The 25,165-nt window shown below is 41.6% G+C and overlaps 1 protein-coding gene across 4 annotated transcripts in view; it reads left to right on the top strand.

Moving 5' to 3' along the window:
* LOC121574048 (CREB3 regulatory factor-like) overlaps positions 1–21,332 on the top strand; it is a 29,245-nt gene extending 7,913 nt beyond the window's left edge. For 3 of the 4 annotated variants that reach the window (XM_045222662.1, XM_045222663.1, XM_041886594.2), the window contains 7 exons: positions 2,200–2,325; positions 2,583–3,837; positions 6,659–6,853; positions 8,440–8,629; positions 11,174–11,247; positions 12,942–13,064; positions 13,568–21,332. In XM_045222662.1, coding sequence (XP_045078597.1) covers positions 2,200–2,325; positions 2,583–3,837; positions 6,659–6,853; positions 8,440–8,629; positions 11,174–11,247; positions 12,942–13,064; positions 13,568–13,686 — 2,082 coding nt within the window. In that variant the 3' untranslated portion in view covers positions 13,687–21,332. The remainder of the gene's footprint in view (positions 1–2,199; positions 2,326–2,582; positions 3,838–6,658; positions 6,854–8,439; positions 8,630–11,173; positions 11,248–12,941; positions 13,065–13,567) is intronic. The other variant, XM_045222664.1, reaches the window with a different exon arrangement.
* The last annotated feature ends 3,833 nt before the right edge of the window (positions 21,333–25,165 follow it).

The following is a 25,165-nucleotide window of genomic DNA, read 5'->3' as shown; positions in this document are numbered from 1 at the left end:
GAAGTGGTTCAACTTTAGTCACTTGTCTCGCCATAATCTTACAATTGACCATCTTTCAGCACAAGCAACTTCTGAAGCAAAAACAACAAGGTTGCTGGACAGTTAATTACCATTATCCATAACAATGTATCTCAAATTTTCACACATTGTTTTCCTTAGTCTGTAGCTTAAAACGGACAGAACTCAGGCTAGTTGCAATTACACTGTGGATGATATACGCTACCGGTCAAGAGTTTTAGATCACCTACTCATTCAAGGGTTTTTCTTAATTTTTACTATTTTCTACATTGTAAAAAAAAACTATGAAATAACACGTATGGAGTCATGTAGTAACCAAAAAAGTGTTAAACAAATCAAAATATATTTTCTATTTGAGATTCTTCAAATAACCACCCTTTGCCTTGATGACAGCTTTGCACACTCTTGGCATTCTCTCAACCATCTTCACCTGGAATGCTTTTCCAACAGTCTTGAAGGAGTGCCCACATATGCAGAGCACTTGTTGGCTGCTTTTCCTTCTCTGTGCGGTCTGATGGTTGAGGTCGGGGGATTGTGGAGGCCAGGTCATCTGATGCAGCACTCCATCACTCTCCTTCTTGGTAAAATAGCCCTTACACAGCCTGGAGGTGTGTTTGGTCATTGTCCTGTTGAAAAGCAAATGATAGTCCCACTAAGCCCAAACCAGATGGGATGGAGTATCGCTGCAGAATGCTGTGGTAGCCATGCTGGTTAAGTGTGCCTTGAATTCTAAATAAATCACAGACAGTGTCACCAGCAAAGCACCCCCACACCATAACACCACCTCCTCCATGCTTTACGTGGGAAATACACATGCAGAGATCATCCGTTCACCCACACCGCGTCTCCCAAAGACATGGCGGTTGGAACCAAAAATCTCAAATTTGGACTCCAGACCAAAGGACACATTTCCAATGGTCCATTGCTTGTGTTTCTTGGCCCAAGCAGGTCTCTTCTTATTACTGGTGTCCTTTAATAGTGGTTTCTTTGCAGCAATTTGACCATGAAGGCCTGATTCACACAGTCTCCTCTGAACAGTTGATGTTGAGATGTGTCTGGGACTTGAACTTTGTGAAGCATTTATTTGGGCTGTAATTTCTGAGGCTGGTAACTCTAATGAACTTATCCTCTGCAACAGAGGTAACTCTAGGTCTTCCGTTCCTGTGGCGGTCCTCATGAGAGCCAGTTTCATCATAGCGCTTGATGGTTTTTGCGACTGCACTTGAAGAAACGTTCAAAGTTCTTGAAATGTTCCGTATTGACTGACCTTCATGTCTTAAAGTAATGATGGACTGTCGTTTCTCTTTGCTTATTTGAGCTGTTCTTGCCATAATATGGACTTGGTATTTTACCAAATAGGGCTATCTTCTGTATACCCCCCTACATTTTACATTTACATTTTAGTCATTTAGCAGATGCTCTTATCCAGAGCGACTTAGTTAGTGAGTGCATACATTTTTCATACTGGCCCCCCGTGGGAATCGAACCCACAACCTTGTCACAACACAACTGATTGGCTCAAATGCATAAATTAACATTTAAGAAGGCACACCTGTTAATTGAAATGCATTCCAGGTGACTACCTCATGAAGCTGGTTGAGAGAATGCCAAGCGTGTGCAAAGCTGTCATCAAGGCAAAGGGTGGCTATTTGAAGAATCTCAAGTATCAACATATATTTTGATTTGTTTAACACTTTTTTTGGTTACTACATGATTCCATATGTGTTATTTCATAGTTCTGATGTCTATTATTCTACAACCCTTGAATGAGTAGGTGTTCTAAAACTTTTGACCGGTAGTGTAGCTGTCAGTGGACTGACAGCCTACGGCGAGTTCCCACGGTGGTCATGGGAACGTCCATGGGAACATTCCCACATTGATCATGGCTCACACAACACCACAAATGTTGTATGTTCATAGTTACTGTTCATGCTTAACTAAATGTTTAAAGGGGCAATATAAATTATATATACCCACTGATTATTGAAGAATAGAAATTATAAATGCCGACTGTCATACCCCATCAGTACCTAAAATATAAGCTTGTGTTACTCCATTGTTTGTAAAGCCTAAAATCAGATTGCCTCTTTAAACCACACCTAATAATCTCTGTTCACTCTGAAATGGAATTGCAACAGGTTGAGACAGTTTCAGTAGTTTGGAATGTTTATTTCTCCTTAGCCCAGCATCAGTGGAATGGATCTTCCCTTTGGGGATTTCTTTCAAAATTATACTTTTGCTGACCAGGCACTAACCAGCACGGACCTGTTGGCGAGTAACACAGACCCAGACTTCATGTACGAACTGGTAAGTGTTCTCCATGCAAAGCGGTCTCCAGGCAGGATCACAGTTTACAGAGCTCACAGAGAATCAGGATAGACAGGTGGCCTAGCAGAGAACACATCCCGCTATGGCAATACAATTATAAAGTCTTTATTTACACACAAAATATTGTTGAGTGAAGATGGTTGCATACTTAGCCTTAAACAAATCTATCAAAGGATAGGGCAATAATATAAATGGAATGTACTTTTTAAATCTCTACACTCCCCTTTCCTCCCCAGGACAGAGATATGACTAATCGCCAAAGCCCTAAAGGTGATCACTTCACAGTGGGGGACTGCAAGGAGATGATGGAGTGTGGCGAGTACCTCTTGGAGCTGGTGGACAGCGACCCGGACTACAGCTCTAACTTTGAGCAGTGGGATACGTACTGGGAGGACCTGACCAAGTACACCCGCTTTACCAGCTGTGACATCTGGGGCACCAAGGAGGTAGGTCTGGATGACTTCTCTAGCCCCTACCAGGATGAGGAGGTGATTGGCCGGACCCCCACCCTGGCCCAGCTTAACAGTGAGGACTCGCAACCACCTGCGAGTGACACGCTTTACCACCCTGATCTGCTGATGGGTGGCCAGAAGCAGCACACCTCCCTCCCCCCACTCTCCCTGGGCAAGAAGACGGCAGCCTGCCCAGGCCCCTCGTTCTCCGCCTCCTGCTCCAACCTGGTCAGGGACCCCCTGGGCGACTTTGCAGAGGGTTCCCAGAGCGCCACTTGGCCTGTCCCCTCCAGCACAGAGACTATGTCCAAGGCCCAGGGGCCCAGCAAGATGGCTGCTCTGGGCCACCACTGCAACGACTACGTGCGCAAGGCCAAGGTTCGCGTCAGCATGCCTCGCCGGCCCCTAGTTGACATGCCCATGGCCACCCATCAGATTGAGGCTGAAGACAACTCCCTGTACCGCAGCAAGCCCCCTGATGTGGCCACCACGTCTGGTTGTGCTGCCCCTGTGGCTGCTCCTGCTACTGCAGCCTCTGCCTCTGCCAGCACCCTGGCCTATGAGAAGAGAGTAGAGCTGCCTCGCCGGGAGATGCCCCCTGCCTCAGTGGGCACGTCTGGAGCTGTGCCCCCCATCCTCCACTACCCTGTGGCTGGGGCCAAGGCCAGCGAGACCCTGCTGACTGCCAGTGGGAGTGCCCTGGGACCTGACCCAGTCTCTGACAAGAAGAAGGAAGAGGAGCACAACTACTCCCTGTTCCTAACCCGAGCCAGGCTGGCTGGGAAAACCCTCACTGAGATGGAGGAAGAGGAGGAGGAGGAAGATGAGGAAGAGGAGGAAGAAGAAGAGGAGGTGGGAGAGATGGAGGATGAAGAAGATGCTGAGGGGGTGGAGCTGGATGAAGATCATGATGAGGGTTTCGGCAGCGAGCATGAGTTCTCTGAGAACGATGATGATGATGAGGAGGATGATGATTATGAGGGGGATAAAGATGACGACATGAGTGACACCTTCTCCGAGCCAGGGAGCCATATATCAGGTAGTCATTTATCTTTTTTGACACCCACATTGGCCCCAAGGCCAAAGTCCATGCACCTTGAATTATAGTAACCATTTCGTTTTTCATGTGAAGTTAAGTAAGTCGCTGAAGGTGCCCACTTCAGACCGGCGGGTATATTACTAATGTCAGCTCCCTGTATAGAAAACCTCACCTAGATTTCTAAATGGGAATCTCTTTGTAGCTGAAGGCCACTGAAAATGAAATTTAAGATAAAATGTGTGATTGGTTCACTTGTTCCCTGTTGGGAGGCCCTGGTCTGGCCCATTGTGTTATAGTGAGTCAAAGTATTCTGTATTGTAAAGCAGGGGATTTCAACCTTTTCTTGGCCAGGGACCCCCCTCCCAGGCAAACTGGTGACCCAGGGACCCCCATCATATGTTGGCAAACGTTTTTTTTTCTTCACGTCTTGTCTTATCAGGTGAATGATAATGGCAAGGAGAAGTAATCAACATTTTAAAATGAATAGATTTGGTAGATAGGTCTTCATTATTTTCACCTCCCCACATTATAATTGGAAGAAGAAGTGTAAACTCTAACATTTTCGGTATGAGCTGCTATTTAGCGGGTTAAACAAAGGTTAGCCATGTGTTGGCAAAAATGTCCAAGTCAAGAAAGCTTACCAGCAGTCTCTTCGCGGGTGCTTTTTCAAAGCCTGTCAGATACTCCAGTGACAGTAATTGGCTCCAATAAGTGTCATTTGCTCAATATTAGGATTTGAGAAATAAAGTTGACATCATTAGAAAAAATATAATATCCTTTTTTCTACTGTAGATATGTTTTTATTTAAAAAAAATATATATTCTGTTGCTAGCAATATTCTTAAAACATATTTTCGGAAACCCCAGCAGTACCTCAGACCCCTGGTTGAATACCCCTGTTGTAAAGGGATCTGGAGAATGGGGTCATGTTTGTGCTTTGGGTGTCTATTTGACCCTTGCCATTCTCTATGGGCCTGATTCAGACTTAGGAAATGTTTGCCTTTCCTACCCACGCCCTTCCTACGCACTTCTCAGTAGTTGGTATTCAGATTGACCTTGTGCAGGTGCGTAACGGGCTTTGCAGGCATGGTTCCCTTGCGATTGCTGAATACATTTGAATTAAACCACTGAAAACCCTCCCACTTGCTGGCAAACAGGTTTTCTCGTTGATTTATCTAAAGCATTCCCTTTAAATTTGGTATAACTTTTTAATTAGAATTTTCTCAACAGACATGGAGAGAACGGTTCAGAATATTAGGGATCAATGAAAGAAAGCCACGTAGGCTTAAATACACGCATATTCGTCTCTCCTTTTCAGCACCAATTGGTACATTTAAAAGTACTCTGATCTTTCATATTATTTAGGGTTAGGAATGTATTGATGAATAATACAAAAACAGGTTTGGAGAACCTTTACACACAAAATATATTGGTGAATCAAAAGTAGTGGTTTGATTCATCCTGAAAGTTGCCATATTCAATTGTTCAATCCGTGAAATATTTTAAGGTGAGTAAAGTTTACTATAGGGGTTGAACAGTAGTCTATAAATCTACCCTAATAATCCTCACTAATCATGGAACTGTGATGACAACGGTCCAGTCGTTGTGAACCGTGCGCCAGGCTCCAGGTTTTAAACTACTGTGTGGTCTGCGTTCCATAATGATTAAAATAGGCTACATGTCCCAAATTATTGCACAACTTGTAATACGTTAGCCTAATATGATCCGCTATTGCTAGCAATCCTCAGCAACAATCACATGAACGTGACAGAGGAAAGAAAGGTCAACTATTTAATGGAATGATGCAAAATGTAAGGAAACTAACACTAAAGTGACAGTTATAAATGTATGTGTTTGTAACTGACGGTGGCTACCGATAGTGGCTGATATTTAACACCATACGAATTATATATAGGGAATTCTGGGTATATAATAAAACATTCTAGAAATCATATCAACTCGATAGGTATGGCGCTATACTGTCATTTACGCATGGCTTCAGAAGCCTATATCTTGGGTCTCCAAATCTCATCCCTGCACATTATAAAGCAAGCATTTCATAAACTTCCCTGTGGAAAAGGTAATATGTTGATATGCTTCAGTTTGCTGCCATTAGTGCCATATGAACATTTATCTTGAGTGATCATAAGGTAATATAGATCTAAAACAGTTGTCATTTACTGTATATTTATAATCCCTTTATCCAAACGGCTTACTCATTTACCTAGCTCTTACCAAAAGTGCTTATAAATTTTGTAAATTACAGTGAATGGAGAATGGAGTTATTTCTATCGGGAAAATATGTTGTTCCACTTGGAACCGACAAGTTCATAATTTCATCACACGTAAAGGTGGTGGAATTATGTGTTAATTAAGTCAAGGTCCGAATACTGCATATTTGTAGACACACCTCTGCCACACCTTAATTTCTTTGATCTCCACACCAAAACGAATAGCGGGTGAATATCATGTTATTTTCCTGCTTAAGTTCAGGGTCAGAATACGCGTAGAAAGAAAAGTGCCTAAAAAGGGAATTACTTTCCATTTACGCTTAACTCAGGTCGGAATTCCCCCCTATGCGATTGGGACAGATCATCAGGCTCAATGGTTTATCTATGCTGTTTTATAATGGGGGGGGGGGCTCTCTGATCAACTGAACCTCGATGCACTTCTCTCATCCTCACTCCCTATCTTCATCTCTTCACCCTCACCCTTATCTCCCTTTGTAATCTTTTCTTTCTGATCCTCTTTCTCTCCATTTTATTGTGTTGTTCCCTCTCTTCTGTCTCTCCCTCATCCCTGTCCCTGTCTGATGTGTTCAGGATGTGACAATGACGCGGTGGAGGACGTGAAGGGGCTGACGGCAGGGATCTCCAGGAAGAGGGGCAAACGCCGCTACTTCTGGGAGTACAGCGAGCAGCTCACCTCCTCCAAGCAGGAACGCATGCTCAAGCCCTCCGAGTGGGACCGACAGACCCTGCCCAGCAACCTGTACCAGAGGAACGGCCCACACCACGGTGAGACACACACTTTATCTCTCTCATAAAGACACACACTCATACTGGTCAGTGGTCACGTGTATACTGAACAAAAATATTCACGCAACAATTTCAAAGATTTTACTTAGTTACAGTTCATACAAGGAAAGCAGTCCATTGAAATAAATTCATTAGGCCCTAATCTGTGGATTTCTCATTACTGGGAATACAGATATGCAGCTGTTGGTCACAGATATTTACATTTTAGTAATTTAGCTTAAAAAATAAAATAAAAAGGTAGGTGTGGATCAGAAAACAAGTCAGTATCTGGTGTGACCACCATTTGCCTCATGCAGCGCGACACATCTCCTTCGTATAGAGTTGATCAAGGTGTTGATCAGGCTGTTGAATGTTGTCCCACTCCTCTTCAATGGCTGTGCGAAGTGGCTGGATATTGGCAGGAACTGGAACACGCTGTCGTACACATCGATCCAGAGCATCCCAAACATACTCAATGGGTGACATGTCTGGTGAGTATGCAGGCCATGGAAGAACTGGGACATTTTCAGCTTCCAGGAATTGTGTACAGATTCTTGCGACATGGGGCCATGGATTATGATGCTGAAACATTAGGTGATGAATGGCACAACAATGGACCTCAGGATCTTGTCACGGTATCTCTGTGCATTCAAATTGCAATCGATAAAATGCAATTGTGTTCGTTGTCCATAGCTGATGCCTGCCCATACCATAACCCCACCGCCACCATAGGGCACTCTGTTCACAACGTTGACATCAGTAAACCGATCGCCCATATGATGCCATTCACACTGTCTGCCATTTGCCCAGTACAGTTGAAACCGGGATGCATCTGTGAAGAGCACACTTCTCCAGCGTGCCAGTGGCCATCGAAGGTGAGCATTTGCCCACTGAAGTTGGTTACGATGCCGAACTGCAGTCAGGTCAAGACCCTGGTGAGGACAACGAGCACGCAGATGAGCTTCCCTGAGACGGTTTCTGACGGTGTGCAGAAATTCTTCAGTTGTGCAAACCCACAGTTTCATCAGCTGTCAAGGTGGCTGGTCTCAGGCCATCCCGCAGGTGAAGAAGCCGGATGTGGAGATCCTGGGCTGGCGTTGTTACAAGTGGTCTGCGGTTGTGGCCTGTTGGACGAACTGTCAAATTCTCTAAAAATGACGTTGGAGGCAGCTTATGTTCGAGAAATGAACGCACACAAAAAAAATGCGCGCACAAAATTTGAGAAATAAGCTTCATGCGTATCGAACATTTCTGGGATATTTTATTTCAGCTCATGAAACATCAGACCAACAGTTTACATGTTGCGCTTATGTTTTTGTTCAGTGTAGAAGCACACACCACAAACTACCTATTGAAGTATGAATTCTTACATTTACAGTTGTACCTGATCGAAGCCACATACTTCATAGTTAATTCATTACAGTAGATCACAGGTTATAAATGTAACATTGCTGTTCCATAGTTCATAATGTACATTTATGGGTTTTGGATCAGTCCATTTGGATACAAATGCATCTGACTGTCCCTGCTGACAAAGGGGAAATGTCTCAGTGGTTAACTGGCTCGGTGATTGGGTGTGTGAACAGGGAAGTACAATCTGAAGAAGTCTCGGCGGACAGACGTGGAGGACCTAACCCCTAACCCTCGGAAGCTGCTGCAGATCGGTAACGAGCTGCGCAAGCTCAACAAGGTGATCAGTGACCTGACCCCGGTCAGCGAGCTGCCCATCACAGCCCGCCCTCGCTCCCGCAAGGAGAAGAACAAACTGGCCTCCAGGTACTGGATACTCCCCTTTCAACCTCCATATGTTCAACACTCAGTAGTTACAGTGAGGTCTGAAATTATTGACAGCCTTGATAAAGATTAGCAAAAATGACTGTATAAAATGAATAATTCAACTACCGAGCTATATTGTATGTTAATTTTGGGGGGGAAGTTACATTATTTTATACTAATACAATTGCTTAGAGAAAGATTTTGTTTAACAAGTAAGATTATTTTATTTTTTCTCAAATGTAGGGGTAAAAATTGACACCCCTGTTTTCAATACCTTTCAATACCTCACCTCTCAAGCGTAATGCTTTATGAGTTAGAGAACACATTGGGAGAGATCTTAGACCATTCCACCATAAAGAATCTTTCCAGTTCTTCAATTGAAACCACAGGTTTTCAATGGGGTTCAAGTCCGGAGATTGAGGTGGCCATTGCAAATGTAGATTTTTTGGCCTATTAACCATTTCTTTGTGGATTTTGATTATGCTTGGCGTTACTGTCTTGCTGGAAGATCCGATTACGGCCAAGTTTTAGCCTCCTGGCAGAGGCAACCAGGTTTTTGGCTAAAATATCCTGGTACAGGGTAAAGTTTAGCCTGAGACTTGGCCGCAAGTGGATATTCCAGCAAGACCATAACCCCAAACACACATCAAAATCCACAATAAATGGTTAATTGGCCACAACATCAACATTTTGCAATAGGGCTGCAACAAGGGGTTCCGGACGTGGATTCTCAATCCTTCAAACCCATTGGTGATATCAAATATTATCAATAGTGATATTACTGTGCAACCAAGACTACCTATTTTCTAACGAGATTGCAAAACATTCATATGTTGATGTAGTGCCCATCGGTTATGAACGTTTCAACCTCTGTGTTGAGAAATCGTGTTTTTATCATGTAGTATCATGTAGTAACCAAAAAAGTGTTAAACAAATCAAAATATATTTGAGATTCTTCAATTAGCCACTCTTTGCCTTGAATTCAGCTTTGCACACTCTTGGTATTCTCTCAAACAGCTTCACCTGGAATGCTTTTCCAACAATCTTGAAGGAGTTCCCACATGCTGAGCACTTGTTGGCTGCTTTTCCTTCACTCTGCGGTCCGACTCATCCCAAACCATCTCAATTTGGTTGAGGTCGGGTCATCTGATGCAGCATTCCATCACTCTCTTTCTTGGTAAAATAGCCCTTACACAGCCTGGAGGTGTCTTGGGTCATTGTCCTGTAGAAAAACAAATGATAGTCTCACTAAGCCCAAACAAGATGAGACAGCGTATCGCTGCAGAATGCTGTGGTAGCTATGCTGGTTAAGTGTGCCTTGAATTCTAATTAAATCACAGACAGTGTCATCAGCAAAGCACCCCTACACCATCACACCTCCATGCTTCACGGTGGGAAATACACATGCAGAGATCATCCGTTCACCCACACCGCGTCTCACAAAGACGTGGCGGTTGGAACCAAAAATCTCAAATTTGGACTCCAGACCAAAGGACACATTTCCACCTTTTCTTGGCCCAAGCAAGTCTCTTCTTCTTATTGGTGTCCTTTAGTAGTGGTTTCTTTGCAGCAATTTGACCATGAAGGCCTGATTCACACAGTCTCCTCTGAACAGTTGATGTTGAGATGTGTCTGTTACTTGAACTCTGAAGCATTTATTTGGGCTGCAATTTCTGAGGCTGGTAACTCTAATGAATTTATCCTCTGCAGCAGAGGTAACTCTAGGTCTTCCATTCCTGTGGCAGTCCTCATGAGAGCCAGTTTCATCATAGCACTTGATGGTTTTTGTGACTGCACTTGAAGAAACTTTCTAAGTTCTTGAAATGTTCCATATTGACTGACTTTCATGTCTTAAAGTAATGATGGACTGTCGTTTCTCTTTGCTTATTTGAGCTGTTCTTGCCATAATATGTACTTGGTCTTTTACCAAATAGGGCTATCTTCTGTATACCCCCCTACCTTGTCACAGCACAATTGATTGGCTCAAACGCATTAAGAAGGAAAGAAATTCCACAAATTATATTTTAAGAAGGCACACCTGTTAATTGAAATGCATTCCAGGTGACTACCTCATGAAGCTGGTTGAGAGAATGCCAAGAGCGTGCAAAGCTGTCATCAAGGCAAAGGGTGGCTATTTGAAGAATCTCAAATATTTTGGGGGTTACTACATGATTCCATATGTGTTATTTCATAGTTTTGATGTCTTCACTATTATTCTACAACGTAGAACAGATTAAAAATAAAGAAAAACCCTTGAATGAGTAGGTGTTTTAAAACTTTTGACCAGTAGTGTACAGTCATTTTTGCTCATCTCTATGAAGGGTGGCAGTAATTTCGGACTCCACTGTATATTTTCAATGCTCACTCTCAAGAACCGTCCCTTTCTGCTTTGTTACAGTTAACATTTTTGTTACACACCACTACTAGCACCACCACCACTACTACCACTACCACTAACTAGCACCACCACTACCACTAACTACCACTAACTAGCACCACCACTACTACTACGCCTTTAAACCACTTGTTTGTCTCTCTGTTCAGGGCCTGTCGACTGAAGAAGAAGGCTCAGTATGAGGCCAATAAAGTCAAGCTGTGGGGTCTGGGCACAGAATATGGTATGTTTTAGGGTGTTCATCCATAAAATGATTATTTCATTCAATGTTTATAAAAATATGTTCATTCAATAGAGAATTGCATCAGAAAACAATAGTCCAAACCCGATGTCTCTACCATATATAGTTCAAAAGTTGGACTATTTACTCCGAGAATTTAGCACGATTAGAGTGAATAGAATGTCATTACAGCCATGGTCAAAAAGTGGTCGCTGCTCCATAAAACTCAGTCACTGCTTCGTGGGCAGAACAGCACTAACTTCGAATGTCAACTGACAAGCTATCTAGTGGCTGCAGGTTCGTATGAGATAACATGGGCTTTTTCTAATTGAAATGCAAAACAAAATTAAGCCTATAGATAGATTGATTGATTGAGTGAGTGAGTGCATTCGGAAAGTTACGTTACAGAATTATTTTGGATTAAATTATTTATTTTTCTCATCAATCTACAGACAATACCCCGTAATCACAAAGTAAAAACTGGTTTTTAGAAATGTTTGCAAATTTAATAAATAAATAAAAACTGAAATATACATTTACATAAGTATTCAGACCCAGGACTTTGTTAAATCACCTTTGGCAGCGATTACAGCCTTGAGTCTTCTTGGGTATGACGCTACAAGCTTGGCACACCTGTATTTGGGGAGTTTCTCCCATTCTTCCCTGCAGATCCTCTCAAGCTCTGTCAGGTTGGATGGGGAGTGTTGCTGCACAGCTATGTTCAGGTCTCTCCAGAGATGTTCGATCATGTTTAAGTCTGGGCTCTGGCTGGGCCACTCAAGGACATTCAGAGACTTGTCCCGAAGCCACTCCTGCCTTGTCTTGGCTGTGTGCTAAGGGTCATTGTCCTGTTAGAAGGTGAGCCTTCGCCCCAGTCTGAGGTCCTGAGCGCTCTGGAGCAGGTTTTCATCAAGGATCTCTCTGTACTTTGCTCCGTTCATCTGTCCCTCGATCCTGACTAGTCTCCCAGTCCCTGCCGCTGAAAAACATCCCCACAGCATGATGCTGCCACCATCATGCTTCGCCGTTGGGATGGTGCCAGGTTTCCTCCTGACGTGACGCTTGTCATTAAGGCCAAAGAGTTAAATCTTGGTTTCATCAGACCAGAGAATCTTGTTTCTCTCATGGTCTGAGAGTCCTTTAGGACACACCTACTCATGGCAGGGTTTTTCTTTATTTTGACTATTTTCTAGTTGATTTTGATTGGTCCAAAGCGCGGAAACGCCTCCTAATCTTACCACCTCCCAATGCCGAAATATGGAAGAGATACAACAAAGAGCTGCGCGGTCTAAACTAGCAACGGTCACAACAAACTAACGTTCTTATTTCATCAACACTGTTAAGTACAAGCATATTAAGGTTGTAATATTGTAGAGAAATATCTAATGATTCATTGTGTGTGATTCATAATTACATAGGCTAAAGAAAATTAGGTTTAGACATTAATTTAGTTGCACCCACTTGAGTTTACCAGTTTTTCACTACATTCTAGAGCAGTGAGTGAACACCCTATAGGTTTACCAGTTATGTTGAATACTACACTTTTCTCACGGTCAATTTCCCTCTTCATTTCAGTTTTGTACATTGTGTGATTGGTAGTCTGCCATATTTCCTTGAGGTTTAGGGAAGGAAGACTTTTTGCCAACCTCTATCTCTTTAAAAGGAAAAATATAATTGCTGTTTTTTGTTTGTTCCAGATCGGCTTCTGTTTGTCATCAACACCATAAAGGAAGAGATAGTGAACAGAGTGCAGGACCTCTGCGATGACAAGGGAACAAGCATGACTGAAACGCTGGACAAACTCATCGAAGAAACCCTTGGTAAGAAGATGATGATGATGATTTATATTTTGTAAGTAGCAACAGAAATAGTGTTCAGAAGATTATCTTCAGTAGATGGCCGTGAAATGAGGCACAGACAGTCCCGCTCCTGTCCTTAGCTAACCTGAGCATACTGAGTATATCTTTTTGAGTCAGCATTTGAAAGTGATCAAGGTTGCAGAGAGTTTTGAGCCCAAACACAGTTTACAACAGAGTTTTGAGCCCAAACACAGTTTTCAACAGAGTTTTGAGCCCAAACACAGTTTTCAACTGTTTTGAGCCCAAACACAGTTTTCAACAGAGTTTTGAGCCCAAACACAGTTTTCAACTGTTTTGAGCCCAAACACAGTTTTCAACAGAGTTTTGAGCCCAAACACAGTTTTCAACAGAGTGTTGAGCCCAAACACAGTTTTCAACAGAGTTTTGAGTTCAAACACAGTTTTAACATGGCTGTTAAAAGCAGCAAAAAATAACCAGCACACTATAAATGTTTCTTTCTGCAGTGAAGTCACCAGTTGCCGGGGAGACTTCTGACTTTGTGAACCAGATCCTGGAGAACACTGGCAAGGGGGATCCCACCGGAGGTCTGGTCGGGCTGCGCGTACCCACATCTAGAGTGTAGACAGGCCCTGTAGAGAGGTCTGGTGATGGCACACTCAAAGCCATCCGCGCCATTCTCGTCCCACACTGTAACGGCACACCCTCTGCATGCCCATTCCATCCGGAAACGCATTCCCAATGCTGAGTGGGAAGACATACATACCATGCTTCAAATGTATGTATGTATGTATTCACACAATGCGCATGTACGGAAATGAAACTAGTAGCTATCTCTGCACTTAGTAGTTTGTTACTTGCCATTTGTGCATGTGGCTAGTGACCTTCACGGGCCACAGCGTTGCGAATTCAAAGCCAATATATGAAACAATACCTCCTGAAATGTTTTATGTTGAGAAGTGAAGCAAAACAGAATGATCATCAGTTCTTGCTGTAGCCATTTCCTGTAGCGTTCAAACAACCCGTTTCATGCCTGCGTACTAGAGTGGGAACGCCAACACAGGATGGACTTCTATTTAGAGTGAGACGACGAGATGGCAGGAGATATTCAATATAAATATTCACTTGTCAAGCCCATGTCCTTTAATCAGCTGCCTTGTTATTATGTCACCTTACTGAACTGTGTTCCCAGTGAAGAACAGCCACTGGGTATTCCATAGTGTATACTGTTAGGAACACCTAATACCTATTGATGCCAGTTGTCTGCTTTCCCATTCTAGTACCACGGTATTTACATAGGAGGAGAAAATGTAACCCTATACATGTCAACCTGCAAACCACATCATAAGGCAACAAAAACACAGAACCACCTGAAATACTACTAATATTAAGAAAAACATTGTCTACTTTGACAGAATTATGCTAAAAAAATAGTAGATGTTTGGGGGATACACATTTAGGACAGGAATGCAGTGAGGAAGGTTTTTTTGCCTGATTGTTCTGTTCCATTGTCCTGTGTTTTTGCAGTTGAGAAGATATTTCAAATGGACTTGAGCAGAAGGCCACTATATTCCATGACTAAGATCCTAAGTCGTCTGACTATAAGCTAGATGATGTGATTATAACAATCAATTTTCTCTTTTGATATACACTTTGGTTGAAGTGTCTTCAAATGAAAATGCCATTGGCTTCTTCAAAAGTAGGGATGAGAGGGCTAAAAGTTAGAAATTCCTTAGTTTGGGGTGTTCATATTTGTATTGAATAAGAGTACTATTCATTGTGCCTTGTATTTAAAGTGAGATGATTACAAAAACTCCCAGAGGTTGAAGGATAGTGGACCATTTTACAATGAGGGAGAGCAGAACATGGTGCAGGGAAGGTCAAGGTGTGAGTTTGTAATGTATTTCTGCTCTTAAAAAATATTCTGAATGTACATATGAACATGGAACATGTAGATATATGCCACAGAGTCTGCATTGTATTATAAGATGGCTCTGACAAACATTTACTTTGGTTATCGGTACTTGGACTTTGGGGCAGGGGATGGGAATGGGAGGGTAAAAAAAAAAAGATTCGTATAGAATTTCAAAATATTTGCACACTATATTTTGATTGTTTTTTTGTACCAAAGACACATGACAATGACACACGCAACAAAAACGGTGACTAGCCAGATAAAGTAAGGTTTTGCACAGCTTACCTGACACCGTATTGAATGTAGGAAATGTGGTAGGGTCAGGGATTTTCATTGAACTGTGAAATTAGCTTGGGTCCAATTATGTACTGAAAGAAGCATTCATTACCATTTTCTAAAAGGCTCTTGCTCTGTCCGTTGGCTTCTCAAGTAGTTCAGTTGCTTTGGATACATTTGATAGATTCCTGAAGTTAATACTCCCACCTCTTTCTATTGTGCTTAGGCACAAAGTAGAAAAGGGAAGGAGCGCAATTGGATAATACGCTTTTATTTTGTCTGTTTGTCAAAACGTCAATCACAAATAACCAAAAGGTATATCACTTGTATAGTTTATGTAGGTGAGACAGATACACATACATCAATGACATATTATGTGATTTATGTTGTGTATTTATAGTACTGTCCATTCATGCATACAGTACACATATGTCTATCTATTGTGAATTGGCACTTTTTCAAATTGATACGTTAAAAAGCATGACATTTCTAAGGTCTATCCTCACATTCAGAGCAACTTTGGGGGGGGCGGAATGAAAAAAACAACATATTTTTGTACTATTTGCCTTGACCTTTTTCTGTTGGTGCGCAAGTATTTCATTTGAGAGATATTCAAAGATATTAATTTCTGGAGGGTGACTGCATGAGATAAGGAGGGGTTCCTCTGTTTTCTGTGAAGAGGGTATAGTTTTTTTAGTGGTTCTGAAAGTAAGGGATTGAATATCATGGATATCATTCTGGTTTCTTTGTGCCCTCAGCCTCAGTTCTTGACACAAAGCTGCTCTGTTGCACTGTCATGAGGAAGATTGGTAGAAAATGTATGGATGATGATTCTCAATTGAGTACTTGCAATTGTAGTCTTAACCTGTTCCAATCTCAGCCCAGACGAAATGAGACGAGCAGCTTTTAGAGAGAGAGAATGCTCTTAGCTAAAGCATCTCTTTGTTGCTGCAACTTGTCAATCTTGTCAATTTGAAAGACACGGTTTTCTAATTCCAAGAGAATATGGTGACTTAAGGCTGAATTTAATCAAACCGGCACAGCTGCAAACCCTCAATGCGGAACAGTAAAACATTGTCCCTATGCTGAAAAAAAGGCATGTTTTAATTGAAAATGTTTTATTTTATCCAGTGAGCATCTTCTTATTTCAGTACTTACAATATCTGAACATACCTTTTGTTTGCTGTAGAGGGACAATGTTATTGTTCTGCAAAGCAGGTTTCCCCGCACTGCATGCCATAGACTGATTTACTCATGTGTTTTTGATTGAATTAAAAAGGGAGAAAATATACTTTCTCTGAAACTAGAATGATACTTTATGTTTATAATAAGATATATTATTCTACTTACTTGGTTAGTGTAGTCAAGATTCTCTATATACCGTCCATGGTTTGTTTTTGTAGTGTTTCATTTTGTAAATAGATTAAGCTGAAATGTATCTTCTAAATGTTATATTTGTATAGTATATTCTATATTATGTGTATGGAAAAAGAAAGCACTTTGTTAAAAAAAAAGGAAAAAACTAACAAAAAGTAAATATTTTTTCCTTCCATTTGCTGCTAAACCGACCTTGTTTGAATGCTGCAGTGAGTGCTTGACTTCTGTAACCTGATCAGGACAGTGTGTTGGGGAGGTCTTAAGAGGGTGATCAACCTTTTGATTACAAGGCCCCTATGTTTTGAATGACTCTGAGTCTAATGTCATGAATTAATTTGCCTTCAGTAGAGATTTCCTATGGAAAAACAAATTCTGCTTTGGGTTTTTCTTCAGGTTGATGTACAGTGTAGACACATTTCTTCTGGGCATTTGCCAGAGTTATATTGTTATAATTTTTTTAGTAATTTGTACTTGTAACTTAATGGGAAGGGGGAGACTGAGGTAATCACAAAGGCCCATGTCCTTTTGTGAGTGCCTCAGAAGGAAAACTATATCACTGTACTGTATGGCAAGTCATTTGCGGTGGAGATTTAATCCGGATACTTTTTGCCTTTTCAAACACCCATCCATTCACATAAGATGGCCAATAGTGGGTTCAATTGCACAGCAGTGTTGCTGTGGCAACCGATCTCAGCCAATATTGTACTGTCTACAACCAAGATCTTCAACCTGGTGATATGCTCAAATCAACGATGGCCTCTCCATTGGGATCATTGATGGCAAGTGAGGTTGTGCTAGGGGAATTGATGTTATGTAAGACGCTAGTAAAACATCTATCTAGAAAGAGTGTTGTGAGGAGCTGATTCCAGCATCAGGGGTGTTTCCGCGCAGGTTTTCACATTTAACATGATGGGCGCAAGCTGTGCAACTTTACATTCTAACCAGGAGACTCTGTGGCATTTTAACAGTCAAGGAAGTGGTTGTCATTCAAAGCCAGTAAATATTCCTTCTGCTCTATTGACATCAAACATATAAACAGATATTAAGCTAATAGATTGTGTAATTATGTGCTACTCTTGTCTGATAATTGAATCCATTATGGTATTTTCTGCAGCGAATCAGGGTAACTACCATTCTTCTATCAGAAATATATGTAATGAAATATTAAATCAAAGGAAAATATATTTATGTAATCCAACTGTCGCGATTATTTCTGCAGTTCAATAATATTGTGTGCGTTAATGGAGAATCAATGTAAAACAAAATGGTGCGATACTCTCTACAGGATAAGAATAGACAAGGCCAATGGACTTGTAAGTAGAAATATTTTTACTAGATTTCCTTTTCGTTATACTCTAACATAACATACTTAAACATACCCCCCCAAAAAAAAATCAAAAGGGAAATTATTTTGCTTTATAGTTTTGATCCAACCTGGGTTTTACCATGCTGCTGGCCATGTATGGTTGGTAATTCATAAGTGTTTATTGTATGAAAAATATTATAGTTTATGATACATTACATAGACCTTTATTTTCTAACAAATGATCACATTTGAGTCAACCTTCTGCTATAGTCTATAGACGTCTAATGACAGCCAACACAGTTGGAGCACAATGCGAAAGTGACCGTACTCGATTTATTCCAAATGGCTACAGTAGACTAGAGAGGAGGAGGCAGGTGTGTTTTGCCCCCTTTTTTCAATTCCTGATATGATTTTGGCTTGCTTTGTATGTGGTGGTTTGTAGTGTGTGATGACAATGTTCTAAATGGTGCACTATGCAGGTCTTACTCGTGTGAGTAAGACGGTGTTTCTTTAGTTTTCAGCTGTCTCGTGTCTGAGCAGAGCATTTTAATTTACGTTATACAAAGAAATGTACTATCTCCATAACCCTATGGAGTTGTTCCTAGTGGTGATGGGCAGGTGGGGATTGAGTGGAGGTATTTCCTCTGAAATGGAGGAGCAATGTAACGGAGAAAGGCCTGTCCTGTCGAACACTGCTAGATTGACATGTTTTTCTTCTTTTTTTTTTACTGTCATTTTAAAGGACCTGTAAAATGCATATACCTTTTCACCTACACCCATAGTGTCTATAGAAACTGAAATACTTTCATAGCAAATTTTCATGGGCTGTATTTTAACATTGCTTCAATGCTTAAGTATTGCAGAAGCATTTCGAAAGCATTATTTCATGTCATGACTTGCTCAACTTCCCATGTTGCTTGTAGAAGTCCTCATACTCAAAGGTTCTATGCTCTAAATGTAGTATATCCATTTTTATGTAATATATTGTTTGATAAATACATGCAGCAAATATTCATAGGGAATGAACATTGTGCATGAAAATCTCACTCATCTATTATATTTGTAAAACATTTACTAGCAATGGGTGCATCTTCACCCTGAGTCCAAGGATTTTGTAAGTCTCAAGGACTATATTCAAGATATTTGAACATAAAAGAATGAGCGCCAAGAGATTTGTTTTGGATGTTGATCAATATATTCAGACCAAACTATTTTCCATTGCTTACCCACTGTTATGAGAACAAATAGTACAAACGGAAGCATACCCACATTGCACTTGGTTTTACAAAATGTCAAACATTATTTTTAATACAATGCCTGCTAAACCAGGTGCCTTACAAAAAAAAATGAATCCAAACTTGATCTACACCGTTCAAAGTCTTTAAGTTTTGTATGGATACAAGATTTACTATCTTTATGCCCACTATGCTAAGAATTCTGACATTTTACTCTGTCTGGTGTTTTAACAGTGTAGAGTGGTGATCTCATGTACATATGAAAATTGTTGCTGCTTTGCCTCAGACAGGTTTCTTATAAATTGAATGTATTCTTCCTTCAAAGGATTCAATTCAATATAAGGATGTGTTCATACTCAAAGATGTCCTAGTGTAACATTGGGTGAGAGAGACTATCCAAAGAGTGCTGCAATCATGAGTCCGAGGATCTTTGTATGGTTAATGTCCTTATTTCTGTGAACCTTTTTATTTCTTTTGTATTTATGCTCTAAATCTGTAAGTTGTTGCACATGTTTGAATTTGTAGATATTTTTTGGGGGTGCCTTTTGTACTTAGTCCTCACCTACTTGCCATACCATTTATTTTATTATTGTTACTTTGAACCTAAAGAAATGACTTTACCTAAAGCAAAGTGGCGCCACCACACAGTTCCCTTTATATGACCTAAGATTGAAGGGAGCACTAATTTGGAGAGTGAGTTTTCAAGAAGCAATGCAAACAGCTGATAGGAGTCGCCACTCACCAGCCATGGTGCTGAATCTCAAAGACGTGCTTGGGCTCACTCGAGCTGCCACTCGACTCCTGTTGCCATGTTTGCACACTGCTTGTGTGCGTTGCAACTCTTTACCAGTTCCCAGATAACTTCTTTGGACAGTGACTGACTGCTTTAAGACCTGCACTAGCCACTGAGGTGTCGGTGCCAATAAGGCCTTGTCCTCAGTAATGGTCACCGACGACCATGTTTGAATTTGATTGAAGTAGATTGTTCGGGAGTGGTGCTTTAATGTAGCTTTGATAGGATTATTTTTACTTCAGGAAAGGCAGAGAGATCAGTTAGGGTCGCTAGGGGTGGTGGGCAGAGATCTCTCATCCCTGAACTGAAGTGTTGAGGTATGTACTCCTGCATGTTACACATGCAGGCCAATTCAATAATTACCAATGACGTTGAGAAAACGCATATAACCCTCTTTCCAAGCACCATAAACACATCATATTCACACTGCAATGATATACATTTCCTTCCAAACTTGCCAAATGCATGGAGTGAGAGGGAAATGAAACTAACATTATTTGTGGTTTTAGTAAGATTAACTACAAATTATGTTTGAAAATCCACACAACTCCCAATGAGTTCAATTAAAAACCCATTCTAAAAACTACACAATTCATGCCCTTGATGTAATGCTTCTGATGTTGTATGGTATTTAAATGGATAATTTAGCATGTAGTATTAGTGTGTGTACTCCCCAAGTGTAGAACATTTGTCAAAGTAGGAAGGCTGTATTTCATTGCTAAGTTCTCTGTAATAGATCTCTTGGTAATATTCATAAGAAAATCTGCAGAAGTATATCTTGCTGAAACTAACAGTAACTTGATCCTATTAGCAGCAATGTCTATTTGTAGTTCAAATGCCTGTTCAAATACAATATCTTGACAGTTGTTATATTTGTGTTTAAATGTTGTGCTGGGTTTATACTTTTGTCATTCTCTCTTTCTCTTATTTTTGTTTCAGTTTTTTGGAGGCACAATTAGTTGAACTGCTATGGATAATGAGCCTTGTAAATGTACAGATGTGATGTAGGCTCGGTTCAGTTGTGATTGATTGGGAAATGTGTCTGTGTAATTGTGCCTCTGTTTTTCTTTTTTTTTTTAAATCCTTTTTCTCACAGCATTGTATCAGCTTGGAGTTGGTACCACAGTTTTGCGGTTTTGGCTAGATGGAGTACAGCTACGGCCAGAAGTGACATTACGTAGCAGTTTTGGAGAATGATGGTAAGGTAAGGGTTAGCTAAAATGCTACAGTTGTCCCCGACGCGACTCGAACATGCCACTTTTGGGCCGTAGCTGTACTCAATCTAGCCACAACCCAGTTTTGCTTGTGACCATGAGTCTAATTCAATTATTGATTTTAATATCAAAATAATAAAAAAACAGAAACCACAGTTTGCCTCGTGTTTTACCATTGTATTTTTGTTTTGTTTAGGATATTAATGTATTTGTATGATTGACACAGACACACATTCATGACCTACAGTACGTCTTTCATAGTTGAAATTCAGTCCAGACATATCTGCCAAAACATTGCATAAGCATTGATGTTAGAGGCTGAATCATAATCACATTCTAGTTCTGTGGGCTGACTGACCTACTGTACAGACAAACATGTTCAAATAGCCTGGCAGCTTCACTTTGCATTGTGATTCACACTTCCTTTTTCTGCCACTAACCGTTCTGTCACCTTAGTATATTTATTTTTCATATTTATTGTCTTGGATGGATGCCAGTATCATCTCAGATCTTGCTGGTCAGAGTCAGCATGACATGACACTTTTTTTTAAACTCAAACGATAGCAAACAAACGCAATGGTCAAGTTGTTTATAATTATGTCACTCACACAAAGCGCTTACAATGGTTGAGATGCATGGGGACATGCCTATTAGCAAGGAGTCCTTAGGTCAGGGGTTCAAACTTTTTCAAACTGTTCACACCCCTTGTTGGTGGAGAGAATGTTGCAGGTTTAAAGCTAATTTTCTTGCAATTCTATAAATCTTTCAGTGTATTCATGTAATATGAGTGACAAAGAAACTACAACAAACCTGTCATAGGCTAGTTGATCTGGACATTTCTGACAAGTTATAAATAGCTCTCTAAGGTCTGCAATGACTAACATGACGAGGAACTGATGATGCACTACCCAATTTCGAAATTGCACCTTGTGCATTCTACTATTAAACTTTCAAGAGTAAGTTTAAAGCTGGACTGAGTTCCCTAGGGTTCCATAGTTTGGGAACCACTGACTTAGGTAATTGTATTAGAGTTGATTTACTACAACTCTAAATTTTCAATGAATTTCTTGTTTCATGGAATTACATAGATACACACGACGAGGCGTGGCTTAACGTGACCACGCCCCCGAGTGGGGTACTCCCGTTACTCCCATGTTAAATTGCCTACTTTACTCAACCAGACAATGGCTGGTGTTCTTTTTTTAAAATTATGCTATAAACATTTGTTATGCTTGGTTGGTCGTTTTTAACATACTTCCATGTCGTCTTAATCAACAAATGACATAATACCTAAAAACACTGATTCTAAACGTAGAAATGTTAGCATGAACAGAGACTGTCGCATGGAATGTAGCTAACGTTATGTCACTAATCAGTCAAAGTAATGTAATTGCCATCGCACTGCCCTATCCCATCTGGACAAGAGGAATACCTATGTAAGAATGCTGTTCATTGACTACAGCTCAGCCTTCAACACCATAGTACCCTCCAAGCTCATCATTAAACTCTGGGCCCTGGGTTTGAACCCCACCCTGTGCAACTGGGTCCTGGACTTCCTGACGGGCCGCCCCCAGTTGGTGAAGGTAGGAAACAACACCACCACTACGCTCATCCTCAACACAGGGGCCCCACAAGGGTGCGTGCTCAGCCCCCTCCTGTACTCCCTGTTCACCCATGACTGCGTGGCCAAGCACACCTGCAACGCAATCATCACGTTTGCAGATGACACAACAGTAGTCAGCCTAATTACCAACAATGACGAGACTGCCTACAGGGAGGAGGTGAGGGCACTGGCGGAGTGGTGCCAGGAAAATAACCTCTCCCTCAACAAAACGAAGGAGCTGATTGTGGACATCGGGAGACAGCAGAGGGAGCACGCCCACATCCACATCGACGGGACCGCAGTGGAGAAGGTGAGAAGCTTCAAGTTCCTCGGTGTACACATCACTGACAATCTGAAATGGTCCACCCACACAGTGTGGTGAAGAAGGTGCAACAGCGCCTCTTCAACCTCAGGAGGCTGAAGAAATTCAGCTTGGCCCCTAATACCCTCACAAACGTTTACAGATGCACAATTGAGAGCATCCTGTCGGGCTGTATCACTGCCTGGTACGGCAAATGCACCGCACCGCAACCGCAAGGCTCTCCAGAGGGTGGTGCGGTCTGCCCACCGCATCACCGGTGGCACACTGCCTGCACTCCAGGACACCTATAGCACAAGATGTCACAGGAACATCAACCACCCGAGCCACGGCCTGTTCACCCCCCTATCATCCAGAAGGCGAGGTCAGTACAGGTGCATCAAAGCTGGGACCGAGAGACTGAAAAACAGCTTCTATCTCAAGGCCATCAGACTGTTAAATAGCCATCACTAGCCGGCCTCCACCCAGTACCCTGCCCTGAATTTAGTCACTGTCACTAGCCGGCTACCACCCGCTGCCCTATGTACATAGACATGGAATCACTGGTCACTTTTTAATAATGGAACACTGGTCACTTTAATAATGTTTATGTAATATTCATATGTGTCACCATACTGAATTGTAATTGGATGCATCATACTGTGCAATGATTGGTTAAGACCACCCAGGTGGTGAGGTCATTCTAAGATGATCATGGCCAGAGACACATGGACATGCACGTTATAGCTAGTTAATAAAGAGCTACGTTTATAAATATCCTGTCGTCCTGCATTTTATTATTTTGTACAAAGCGTACAAAACAAGACATGGTGTCAGAGTAAAAGGACTAAAAGATGGATTTTGCTGGAGTTCCTTCACCTCGAATGGATTGGGGGTCTACAAATCTACCCGATGCATGGCGTAAGTTCAAACAGCATGTGGAGCTGATGTTCACGGGTCCTCTGAAGGAAAGAGGAGAAGAGGAAAAGTGCAGCTACCTGCTCCTCTGGATCGGTGAAAAAGGGAGAGACATTTACAACACATGGACACTTACCGAGGCTGAATCAAAGGTACTGAAAACATACTACGATCGTTTTGAAGCATATGTTTTGCCAAAGACCAATACAATTTTCGCTAGGTACAAATTCCATGAGAAAGTACAAGGCGCTAGTGAATCGTTTGAACAGTTTGTCACTGAGCTGCGTCTGCTTGTGAAAGACTGTGATTATGCAAACAAGGATGAGATGGTCAGGGACCGTATTGTATTTGGAATACAATCACCGCGAGTGAGAGAGAAACTTTTGAATGTTGGATCAGAGTTAACGCTGGACAAAGCTATCGACATAGCCAGATCTCACGAGCTAGCACAGGTTCAGATGAAAACATTTCAGGCGGCAGCATGAGCGCATCACGTGAACAAGCAGTGCACGCAGTCAGGCAGACATCAAAGCACACCTCCAGTGCCCAGAGAGCATGTTTCAGAATGGAGACAGACAGAACTCCAAAACAGAGCGACACAGACTCCAAACGCCCCAAAACATGTGGATATTGTGGATACAAAGTGCATGGCGAACAGGGGAATTGCCCAGCTAAAGGCAAACAGTGTACTAAATGTGGAAAATGGAATCACTTTGCAAAAGTGTGCAGAGTTTACCGTGGAAAAACAGTACATACAGTGAGTGAAGATGAAATGTCAATCAAAGAGTCAAATGCTGATGAACTGTTTATTGATTCAGTGACACAGAAAAGTCAGATATCAGAGACAGAGCAAAGCTTTGCTGACATTGAGATAGGAAGACAAGGCACAGAGCTAAAATTCAAACTAGACACTGGTGCACAAGTAAACATTATTCCTCTGAGTAAGTACAGAAGCTTGACATCTGAGTGTGAGCTACAGCCCACCACGCGCAGACTGACTGGTTATGGTGGTGAACAGCTCCCAGTAAAAGGCACATGCACTCTCAAATGCAAATACAAGGAAAGGGACATGATGTTGGACTTTTACGTTGTTGACACTCGAGCACCTGCAGTGCTAGGTCTTAAAGCATGTTTAGACATGGACCTTATCAAGCTAGTTTTATCAGTGA

This window comes from Coregonus clupeaformis, chromosome 9, assembly GCF_020615455.1.
Source record: "Coregonus clupeaformis isolate EN_2021a chromosome 9, ASM2061545v1, whole genome shotgun sequence".
NCBI lineage: Eukaryota > Metazoa > Chordata > Actinopteri > Salmoniformes > Salmonidae > Coregonus > Coregonus clupeaformis.
The sequence above is the reverse complement of the archived record's forward strand: the minus strand, read 5'-3'. Positions and strand labels throughout refer to the sequence as shown.